Source organism: Bison bison, unplaced genomic scaffold, assembly GCF_000754665.1.
Source record: "Bison bison bison isolate TAMUID 2011002044 unplaced genomic scaffold, Bison_UMD1.0 scf7180017864037, whole genome shotgun sequence".
Classification (NCBI taxonomy): domain Eukaryota; kingdom Metazoa; phylum Chordata; class Mammalia; order Artiodactyla; family Bovidae; genus Bison; species Bison bison.
This window is the reverse complement of record NW_011494609.1, coordinates 11,121,359-11,133,709: the sequence shown is the minus strand read 5'-3', so window position 1 is coordinate 11,133,709 and position 12,351 is coordinate 11,121,359. Positions and strand designations below refer to the sequence as shown.

General features: G+C 45.5%; 1 protein-coding gene across 1 annotated transcript in view; it reads right to left on the bottom strand.

The window, feature by feature from the left end:
* DSCAM (Down syndrome cell adhesion molecule) overlaps positions 1–12,351 on the bottom strand; it is an 853,542-nt gene that overhangs the window by 99,422 nt on the left and 741,769 nt on the right. Inside the window, exon 20 of the mRNA XM_010835014.1 lies at positions 7,267–7,422. Coding sequence (XP_010833316.1) covers positions 7,267–7,422 — 156 coding nt within the window. The remainder of the gene's footprint in view (positions 1–7,266; positions 7,423–12,351) is intronic.

Below are 12,351 nucleotides of genomic sequence, written 5' to 3'. Positions count from 1 at the left end.
CTGCCAGTGCAGGAGACATAAGAGACGTGGGTTTGATCCCTAGGCTGTGAAGATGCCCTGGAGGAGAACATAGAAATCTACTCCAGGATTCTCGTGTGGGGCTTCCCTCTTAGCTCAGTTGGTAAAGAATTTGCCTGCAATGCAGGAGACCCTGGTTTGATTCCTGGGTCAAGAAGATCCCCTGGAAAAGGGATAGGCTACCCACTTCAGTGTTCTTGGGTTTCCCTTGTGGCTCAGCTGGTAAAGAATCCATCTGCAATGTGGGATACCTGGGATCAATCTCTGGGTTGGAAAGATCCCCTGGAGAAGGGAACGGCCACCCACTCCTGTATTCTGACCTGGAGAATTCCATTGTAGTCTATGGGGTCGCAAAGAGTCGGACACAACTGAGTGACTTTCACTCTCTCTGTCTTGCCTGGAGAATCCTGTGAATAGAGGAGCTTGGCAGGCTATGGTCCATAGTGTCACAAAGAGTTGGACACAACTAAGCATGCACACCAATGAACTTGGGTGAGGACCTAACCTCAGATGAGACTCCAGGCCCAGTAGCCATGGTGATTTCAGCCTGTGAGGTCCTGAGTCGGGGGTACTCAGACAACGGTACCTGGACTCCTGACCCCAGGAAATGGTCAGATAATGAATTTGTATTTTAAGGTTTTGAGGATTTGCTGTACAACATAGAAAATGCATCCATATAGTCCAGCCATCTAATAGTGTATCTTAATGTGAAACATCAATGTTATTGCTCTGTAAAAACCCTGCCTTGATTTGAAGTAAGACAGAAGTCTAAGGATCTTACAGACACTTTGGTCAACTTCATTTTTATCATCATCATTTTTCTGGCCTCAATGATCAGCCATAGGCAGGGGTGTGCGTGTGTGTGTGTGTGTGTGTGGTTTATGGCTTGTTTGGTGTGTGCAGTATTTGTGTATGTGATGTGTGCTTTGTGATTTGTGTGATGTGTGAGATGTGTGTGTATAGTATGTCTGCATGGGTACTGTGCAAATGGTGTGTTTGTGTGTATGTGGTGTACATGATACATGGTGTGTGTGTGGTATGTGTAATGTGTGTTTATAGTGTGCGTGCATATGCGTAACGTATGTGTACGTGGTGTGTGTGGTGCATGTGGTATGTGTCATGTGAGTGTATGTATATAGTGTGTGTGTGTGTGTCTGGTATGTGTGGTGGTGTTTGTGGTGTGTATGCAGTTTATGTGTGCATGCGTGTGGTGTGTGTATATTGTGTACATGTGCATGCTTGTCACATGTGTACGTGATGTGTGTAGAGTGTGTGTGCTATGCATAGTGTAAGTACGTGTTTGTGGTGTGTGTGGTTTGTGCATATTGCGTATTTGTGTGGTGTATGTGTATGTGGTATGTGTGGTGTGTTATGTATAGTGTAAGTCTATGTGCATAGTGCGTGTGGTATCTGTGTACTGCGTGTGTGTGCATGTGTGCCATGTGTGTATGTGATGTGTGTGATGTGTGTGTGCACCTGTGTGTGCATGTGACCCACCAGCACACCTGGACCCACTGGAGCCACGGCTCCACGTGGCTTCTCTGAGCCATGAGCAGGGGACGTGGGGGTGCAGGGACATACCCACGATGGGGTGTATCCTCACACCCAAGCAGTCTCCATCACACTCCAGGATGTCTGGCCTTTGCTCTCACAAGAGCTGTGGTTTCCAAACAGCCTTTAAAGTGGGAAAATCCTTTAAAGTATCATGTGGGAGACCCATGTACAACATGATGGAAGTGGAGGGGCTCTTCCTGAAGCAGAGCAGGGAGTCCCCCAAGGGCTTCCCGATCACCACCGGACACCTCTGGGGGCCCCAGGAGCCCATGTGAGGATCCCCATAGTGCAGGGAGTTTTGATGCCCACAGGGTGGAAGGCCTCCTGGGATGCCCTGGTCTACTGTGTGGCTGTGAGTGTGACTATGGCACAGAGCAAATCCCAACCCTGCCAGCTGCAGCAGGACTCTGGGGCAGGGCTGATACAAAGCCTTCCATGTTTCCTGAAGGGTGGCACTGCTGGTGGCTAGACAAATACACACACACACACACACACACACAGAGTCCATCACTTCTAAGGTAAACCAAGGTGCGGTTACTCTATCATCTGAGAACACACCATCCGTGCCGTCCAGGGGATGCATGGCTCAAGATAGGAATGGCCAGAGGACTCAGAAATATCCTGATCCTCTTGCTTTTTTCTCTTTCTCTTAGCTCCACTTTCAGATATCCTAGCAAGGAGATTGTTAACCATGGCAGGAGGCACCAAAGATCACATGTCACAGTTCCTGTTGACCTTCCCACACGTCAGTTCCCAGAGCTCTGTGCACTGCGATGCGTTCAGTAAATATTTGCACTTAAACCATCTCTATTTATACATGTGCAGTGTTTACTTTGCAGCAAAGGATCAAGGCTGAAATGACCTTATGCATGCAGGATGAAAATAATTGGAAAATTATTAGATCATGTTTGTGTGTGTTCTGTTTCTCCATGGCTTTGCTCAGATTACAATCTCAAGCAAATAAAATGGTATTAGGATTTCACGAACATTTTAGAATTCAGAATTGGTTGTCTTCGTTCAGAACCAGAAAGCTACATCCATAAGTAATCTTTTGTGGTCTTGAAGCAATAATAAAAATCCAAGTTCTCATTGACTGAACAGTTCTCATTGAACATTGGGAAGAGAATCTGAAATGTAAGCAATTCTTCCAGACCTCAAGAATGTATCCATGGACCATGACTGTGGTCCTGATGGATGTGAGACTTGTCTATGGACCCAATAATTTGTCCAACATTCTACATCACAGATGTATATGAAGGATCTCCATATTCTTGGAGAATACGACCAAGAATCTATGCTGGTGCTAAGTTGCTTCAGTCGTGTCCAACTCTGTATGACCCCATAGATGGCAGCACACCAGGCTTCTCTGTCTCTGGGATTCTCCAGGCAAGAACACTGGAGTGGGTTGCCATTTCCTTCTCCAATGCATGAAAGTGAAAAGTGAAAAGTGAAAGTGAAGTCGCTCAGTCATGTCTGACTCTTAGCGACCCCATGGACTGCAGCCTACCAGGCTCCTCCGCCCATGGGATCTTCCAGGCAAGAGTACAGGAGTGGGTTGCCATTGCCTTCTCCAAGAATCTTTATAGACACTGATAAACTACTTCAGTTCAGTTCAATTGCTCAGTCATGTCTGACTCTTTGTGACCCCATGGACTGCAGTATACCAGGCTTCCATCTCCATCACCAACTCCCAGAGCTTGTTCAAACTCATGTCCATTGAGTTGGTGATGCCATCCAACCATCTCATTCTCTGTCATTCCCTTCTCCTCCTGCTCTCAATCTTTCCCAGCATCAGGGTCTTTCTCAAGGAGTCAGTTCTTTGCATCTGGTGGCCAAAGTATTGGAGCTTCAGCTTCAGCACTGGTCCTTCAAATGACTATTCAGGGTTGATTTCCTTTAGGATTGTCTGGTTTGATTTCCTTGCTGTCCAAGGGACTCTCAAGAGTCTTCTCCAGCACCACAGTTCAAAAGCATCAATTCTTCAGCACTTAGCCTTTTTTTTGGTCCAATTCACATCCATGGCTGGCACAATTCTTCACCATTTCTAGATTGGTGAGTTTTTTTATGTGACTCTGGGAGACAGGCTTATTGTTATACCAGTTTTTCTCTCCTTTCCCCCAATCTCTACTCTGCTTCTTTTTGAACATGCTAATGATTTATCTCAAGTAAATATTGACCCTCAGTTTTGTACTACTCTTTATCCACTCACTATCACAAGTGGAATTTCTGACCTCCTTCCTGGGCTAACTGATATACCTGAGGCAAGACCTTCTGCAATCAATTGCATCTCCCCTTATTATTAGCACTGGATATGAAAGAAGGGAATAATTGATTAAAAAATTAGACTTTGGGTCTTAGGGCCAAGCTTTGAGATAGAACTCTATGATGATTTCTAAATTTGGAGGAGTAATTAAAAATTGATCCCAATGAGGATCAATTTGAATACATTTAAATTTAAAACACAATAAATAAATAAATTTAAAATTAAATTTAAAATAAAGTTTACATTTAAAATAATTTTTAAATTTTGTATTTATTTATTCATTTGGCTGTGCTGGATTTCAGCTGCAGCACTCTGAAATCCACTCAGTGAGGATCAAGGGGAAGTGGAGAGGCTTCCCCTTTCACTGGATTTCTGCACTTTCTTCTGAAAAATTCAGGTGTTAAAATTCATGTTGCCAATCAATTTGTTCTTTAAATACTAATTCCAGTGACATCTGTGTTATTGCTTAGCAATGCAAAAGACAGTTCCACCCTCGCTCTGAAGGAGTGGAGATTAAATAATCAAATGTCTAGTGTCAGGAACCGTCCCACTATGTGTCAGGTTAGGTGATGTTTGCACACATCAGTTCACTTTTTAGATTCTACTTCTCTGCTGTCTGATTGTCATGGAAATTTGGTACATGAAGATGGTTCAGTTCAGAGAAAGTGTGATAAGGTGCCAAAGTCCCCTGGGCAGCAGGTGGCATAACAAACATCTTGATGAGACTCTTTGGTTACTGCATATAAAAAATTAGGGGCTTCCCCAGTAGTCCGGTGGCTGAGACCCCACACTTTCAATGCAGAGGACCTGGGTTTGATCCCTGGGTTCGATCTAGTTCCCCACTGGGTCAGGGAACTAGAGCCCACATGCTTCAGCTAAAAGGTAGTGTGTGCTGCAACTGAAACCCAGCACAGCCAAATGAATAAATAAATAAAAATTTTAAAAATTATTTTAAATTTAAAGTTTATTTTAAATTTAATTTTAAATTTATTTATTGTGTTTTAAATTTTAAATTTAAATGTATTTAAAATTAAATTATTTAAATAATAATTTAAAGAATTAAATTATTCACTCAGGGCATAGCTTTGCAGACATCTCTTTGAACCTGGGGCTTCCTAATGGCATGGTATTTTGACCTTCAGTTCAGTTCAGTCGCTCAGTCGTGTCCAACTCTTTGTGACCCCATGAATCACAGCACGCCAGGTCTCCCTGTCCATCACCAACTCCCGGAGTTTACCCAAACTCATGTCCATCGAGTCGGTGATGCCTTAGATTTCCCTAAAGAATCCAATAACTGGGCAAAATGACTGGCACCTGCCTATAACTGGGAATAATTACTTGTGTGTACTAGAAAGACTGGGGGTGATGAGGTTTAATTTGTGTGTAGCAACTAGAATGCAAGAAGGGCTAGTGAAGATGATGGTGGAAGGGTGGATGGATAGGCTGCTTCAGGGGGAGGGCTGGGTTCCCTGAGGGGAGAGCAGAGAGAGGTGCTGTAAACATCAGGGCAGTGTCCTTAGGAGACAGACAAGCTGAAGGGGAGAGAGTCTCCAGGCCTCCAAGTGCATGACCCTAGCCTTGTTCCCACAGGACAGCCATGGGGCGAAGCAGCAGCATGCTTATATCCTAGGTAGCAAAGGACTTCGGGCTTCCCAGGTGTCGCTAGTGGTAAAGAACCCACCTGCCAATGCAGGAGACACAAGAGACGCGGGTTCAATCCTTGGGTTGGGAAGATCCCCTGGGGGAGGACATGGCAACCCACTCCAGTGTTCTTGCCTGGAGAATCCCATGGGCAGAGGAGCCTGGTGGGCTATAGTCCATAGGGCCACAGAAAGCTGGACATGATTGAGTGACTGAACACACACACACACACATACACTCACACTCACACACACACACTCACACACAGTAAAGGACATCTTTAAAGGACTCCGCCCATACACAGGCAGTCATGGGCAGTGAACAATAGCTCTCCCACCCCTGCCCTGACCAGCTTCCTAGGGAACTTAGGCCTGAAAGATGTTAAAAAAAAAAAATCGTGGAGCCAAAACAGCACAAAATGTAGGTGTAGTGGTTGCATCTCAACCCTGGCTCTGGTGTAATTCTGAACTCCAATCTGGAAAGTCCCACACAGGTATCAATTTGACACCAGTTGCCCCTTCCTTTACTAAGGTGGAAACTGCTTTTTCACTATTGCTATAATATGTCTGCTCATGCTTCATCACTCAGTAATGTCTGGCTCTTTGTGACCTCCATGGACTGTAACCCGCCAGGCTCCTCTGTGCATGGGATTTCCTACGGAAGCATACTGGAGTGGGTTGCTATTTCCTTCTTCAGCTATAGTATGTATCAGAAGTCAAATTATTCTTCAGCACATCTTGGATAAGGCACCCCAGGCTTTCCCTTAATATAAAAAAATGATTTGCCATACAGTTTTTGTAGGATTGGGAAACAGCCATATAACAAGTCCAAACTGCATGGAATGGTAAGATTAGTGATCTGAGAAATGTGCTATAATTAAAATTTTACTAAATTATCATAAACCCTTGTAGAAGTGAAAGTCACTTAGTTGTGTCTGACTCTTTGTGACCCCATGGACTATACAGTCCATGGAATTCTCCAGCCAGAATACTGGAGTGGGTAGCCTTTCCCTTCTCCAGTGGATCTTCCCAACCCAGGTATCCACCCGGGGTCTCCTGCATTGCAGGTGGATTCTTTACCAACTGAGCCATGAAGGAAGCCCCAAAAACCCTTGTAAGAAATTTTTAAAAATTAACATGAAATTCTCAATTGAGGGCTTATTTTAATGTTACTCCAAAGCTGGCAAAGCATAGGACAATGTAGATTATTACATAATTTTTAAGTGGAGAGATGGAATTGGTCAGAGCTTACACTAATAGCTGAAGAGGCACTGAAATTATTCTAATGGGCATCCCAGGTGGCTCTAGTGGTAAAGAATCTGCCTGCCAGTGCAGGAGATGTAAGAGACGTGGGTTTGATCCCTGGGTAGAGGAGATCTCCTGGAGCAGGGCATGGCAACCCTCTCCAGTATTCTTGCCTGGAGAATCTCACAGACAGCAGAGCCTGGTGGGCTACAGCCCATGGGGTTGCACAGAGTCAGACACAACTGAAGCGACTTTGCACATAGCTCCCCAAAAAAGAATGAAAAATTATAGGGGAAGAGAGAAACAATGGATAAATCAAACAAGGTGACACAGGAAGTGTGGTCTGAATTGTGCTGGAATATTTTAGGAAGGCAGCAAAACTGTTCAAGGAGCCAAGTCAGGAATCGGTGGGTGAGTTAACTCTCTGACCCAGCCTTTCCAACAATGGCTCCTTCCTGGGAAAGCTGCCACATGGCAGGAGCCTCCTGTGTGTCCCCTGGAGGTTCAGACAGGACCTGAGCCCCCATGCCCTGCCCCCGTGCTCACCATCCTCTTTGGTCCGGGTGAAGATCTGCTCGCTCCGGACGCCGTCTCCAGCCCGGGTAAAGGCCAGCACCTGGATGCTGTAGTTGGTGTATTTCTCCAGCCCATCCAGCTCTAGGGAAGGCTGCGTGGTGGTGACATTTTTAATCTCGCCCAGCTCTGGAGGACAAGAAAACACGAGCGTGTTACCACAGCTGTTGGCATGTTCTTACTGCTGCCCAGTGCTGGGCCCCCATCAATCACTCCCTGAAATCACTCAGGGGTGTGGGCACAGCCTTCGTGAGACACTGACCCTCTGCGGTCTCTTGAAAAACATCATTTGCACCAAATTGCCACAGAGTGCCAGGAAGAAAAGAGGTCTGGAAAACAGCAGTTCAGTCAAGTGTTATAAACCCAATGCCAACAGGCCCCTCCGGAACTGTCCCCAAGCAGGAGTAACCCAGCAGATTCTCTGCACCCTGGCCCCAGGAAGCCAGGACCATGTAGGCTACGTAGAGATACTTCTAACTGCTCATTAAGAAGCTTCTACAAGTTGAGCCTAATTTTCTGGTTAACATAAGCAGACTCCTTTAAGGTACACGTGTTTTCTCGCACCTAACTTAAACTGCGGTAGCCCAGCACAACTCCTCCTGTTGCCTGGAGTAAACCCCTTGCCCACAGGACAGGCTGATGTGTCAGGAATGCGTTGTCAGCTAAAAATGCTTTGTGTTCTGCAGCGGGATCAGATAGTGACATGCGAAGATGGAACTTTGTGCTGGCCTGCCTGAAGCCCATGACGCATGGCAGCTTGAGAAAACTCACAGGGCTTTGCGAAATACCAGCAGGGGTGCTCTGGATTTAGAAATGAGCCATTGGCAGAGGAGCTGGAAGAGGAGAGAGGGGCCAAAGAGCTGCCCACCTTTAGGGCAAGTGGTCATTTGTGGAATGTTTGGTGCAGCCTGACCCCTGTGCCTGGGGGGCTGGTTTAGTAAGAACGGGGGCTGGGAGATGGGCCAGGAAGGAGACCTCCTTGGTGTCTGGTCATCTCTGCACATGCTCACAGTGCACGCAGCACTCGCAACCAGGTGTCCCGCAGTGTCTCTCGCTTTCTCTGGCCTCAGGAAACACAGCTGACACGCCACGCTGCTCCTAAGGTGCCCTGCGCTGGGTTCCCATGCGAACTCACTCACTCAGCATGACTATCCTTTTGTTTCCACTGGCCGTTCCTTTTACAGAAGGGGAAACTGAGGCAGAGAGAGGCTCAATGTCTTCGCCAGGTCACGGATCTGAACACAAAGGCTGAGAGCGTGGGCTGTGGCACCGATATGGTGTGGCCGCATGCCCACGGTCCACACTCTCAGCTACTGCCTGAGGACACTGGGTGGATTCATGTTGGCCGGAGGAACTGGGTTTCTGCCAGCCTGGTTTTCCCTTCTTGCTCTTTGTTCTTCTCTCTTGTCCTCCTAGCATGTTGCATGGACGTTCAGAGATTAGTGGTCAGGTATTTTGTGGTTATGGTGACTATGAATGTCTGTGTTCACCTTTCGTCATCAAAAGGTGATATCAGGGCTGAACTGGACACAGTAGGAAAGCTGAATTTCAAATAAAGCAGGGGGTAGTCGAGGTGTGTCACCCCCATGCCAGGGACCCCTGTGTTTGATGACGGTTGGGAGGGGAGAAACTGTGGGTCTCAGGCATGGCCCCGGACCCAGTAGGAGCCCAAGGCCTGTTTCCACCATGAGCAGCTCATGGGCAAGTTCTGGAGGCAGGATGCTTTGCTGGGGGGAGAGCAGGGCCAGGGTGAAGCCCCCCCAAAGATGCCTGAGGTCCAGTGTCTCCTGGGGGCTACCAGCCAGCGGCAGACTTTCAAGGGCCACAATTGAGAAGTTGCAGCAGATGGCTAGTGAAAATAAGAGAAATGTTTGCTCCTGTGTGGTCCCCGTGCACTTGGAAAGTTGACAATCATTACCCTCAGATGGGTTAGAAATGCTTTCCTGTGAAAGAACAGTCTTTCCTAGGTGGCCATCAGACCTGTTTCCATTACATTGTTCATTTATAATTTTCATTTTCTTGAACATAGACAATATAGGTCAATGAGAGTAGCATAAAAAACTCAAATGCTAATGAAAAAAATGCAATTGTATCTCATCAAGATCTTTTCAGATTCAGGAACTTTTACATTGTGACAAAGATTATGCCAAAGAAGGGCAACGCCAAAGAATGTTCAAACTACCGCACAATTGCACTCATTTCACATGCTACCAAAGTAATGTTCAAAATTCTCCAACCCAGGCTTCAATAGTATATGAACCAAGAACTTCCAGATGTTCAAGCTGGGTTGAGAAAAGGCAGAGGAACCAGAGATCAAATTGCCAACATCTGTTGGATGGTAGAAAAAGCAAGAGAATTCCAGAAAAACATCTACTCTGCTTCACTGACTACGCTAAATAAAGCCTTTGACTGTGTGGATCACAACAAACTGTGGAAAATGCTTAAAGAGATGGGAATACCAGACCACCTAACCTGCCTCCTGAGAAACAAGCACGTAGGTCAAGAAGCAACAGTTAGAACCAGATGTGGAAAAACAGACTGGCTCCAAATTGGGAAAGGAGTACATCAAGGCAGAATATTGTCACCCTGCTTATTCAACTTATATGCAGAGTACATCATGCAAAATGGCAGGCTGGATGAAGGACAAGTTGGAATCAAGATTTCCAGGAGAAATATCAGTAACCTCAGATATGCAGATGACACCACCCTTATGGCAGAAAGTGAAGGGGAACTAAAGAATCTCTTGATGAAGGTGAAAGAGGAGAGTGAAAAACCTGGCTTAAAACTCAATATTCAAAAAATGAAAGTCATGGCATCCAGTCCCACCACTTCATGGCAAATGAATGGGGAAACAATGCAAACAGTGACGGACTTCATTTTCCTGGGCTCCAAAATCACTGCAGATGGTGACTGCAGCCACAAAATTAAAAGACCCTTGCTCCTTGGAAGAAAAGCTATGACAAACCTAAAGGCTATGGTTTTTCCAGTGGTCATGTATGGATGTGAGAGGTGGACTGTAAAGAAAGCTGAGTGCTGAAGAATTGATGCTTTTGAACTGTGGTGTTGGGGAAGACTCTTGAGAGTCCCTTGGACTGCAAGGAGATCCAACCAGTCCATCCTAAAGGAGATCAGTCCTGGGTGTTCATTGGAAGGACTGATGTTGAAGCTGAAACTCCAATACTTTGGCCACCTGATGTGAAGAGCTAACTCATTGGAAAAGACCCTGATGTTGGGAAAGATTGAGGACAGGAGGAGAAGGGGATGACAGAGGATAAGATGGTTGGATGGCATCACTGACTCAATGGACATGAGTTTGGGTGGACTCCGGGAGTTGGTGATGGACAGGGAGGCCTGGAGTGCTGCAGTTCGTGGGGTTGCAAAGAATTGGACATGACTGAGCAACTGAACTGAACTGAACTGAACTGAAAGTGAGTGAAGTTGCTCAGTCATGTCCGACTTTTGTGACCCCATGGACTGCAGTCTACCAGGCTCCTCCATCCATGGGATTTTCCAAGCAATAGTACTGGAGTGGGTTGCCATTTCCTTCTCCAATGACAAACCTAGGCAGCATATTAAAGGACAGAGACATTACTTTGCTGACAAAGGTCTGTATAGTCAAAGCTATGGTTTTTCCAGTAGTCATTATGGATGTGAGAGTTGGACCATAAGGAAGGCTGAGTGCCAAAGAATTGATGCTTTTGAACTGTGGTGTTGAGAGTCCTTTGGATTGCAAGGAGATCAAACCAGTCAATCCTAAAGGAAATCAACTGAATATTCATTGTAATACTGATGCTGAAACTGAAGCTCCAGTACTTTGGCTACCTGATGAGAAGAGCCGACTCACTGGAAAAGACCCTGCTGCTAGGAAAGATTGAAGGCAGGAGGAGAAGGGGACGACAGGGCATGAGACGATTGGATGGCATCACCGACTCGATGGACATGAGTTTGAGCAAGCTCCAGGAGGTGGTGAAGGACAGAAAAGCCTGGTGTGCTATAGTCCATGGGTTTGCAAAGAGTTGGATGTGACTGAGTGACTGAACAACAAAAGGTTATACACACACACTCACACAATCAGGGAAAACATAACGCAACTCAGGAAAGGGGCTCCTGGGGGCTGTGCGCCGGGCTAGTTATGAGAACTATACTACATCACATGACCTCTGGCTTTAACTTTTTCGTTTTTATCTTTTTTAAGGGCCCAGGGTCTCTATGTCACAGGGGAAATACGACTTCTAATTATAGCCCAGGGAAGGCATGCCGAAGGGGCTGGCTGTTTCTGGGTGAGATACAGTGATGCAGAAGAGAAGAGTTGAGAGGAGAAGGGCAAAGTGGGGTACCCTGATCTTTTTAATACACCGGCTCATGAATTACCACAGTAATTGGAATTAGTATTTGGATGTTGACTCATACTGGGGTCCACATTATTTGGGTGAATGAATTTATCACGATCCATGAATAGGCCTGCAGTCCAAACCCCTACTTAAAATTACCCCCAAGCGTTTTTAAAATTCCCCAGAGCCCCTGAATCAACCACAGAGACATCTCATTCTCTCTGTTTCAAGGCTATTTTCCTGACCAGCCCATGTGGAAAAAAGGAGAATTATGAAAAAAGGCAAATGCAAACAGCGTGCTTCATTTGTTGTTCGTTTAAACTCCCGGTCTTCTTTATGGCTTAAACATTAATTTCTATCATTTACTTTTCACAGTCCCAGCGGAGTAATTTAAAAATATGTATATGGGACTGTACAGTGGAGATTAACACAACATTGTACGTCAACTATACTTCAATAAAATAAATTTTAAAAATATGTGGCAAGAATAGTGTTCAGTTGAAGTCATGAGTAAAACAATATAAAATGAATACAGAAAAGAAATTCAGAAACCATACTATTTATAGTACAAAAGTTTTTTTAAACTTTATGTTTTAAAGCAAAATACTTTTTATGTATTTATTTATACCCTCCTTCATTCTTAAAGGATTTTCAGGAAGAAATCAAAATGGGGTAGAAATGACTCCCCCCCACCCCCCCGCCCATCTCCCTGACTTGCCAGCATCAC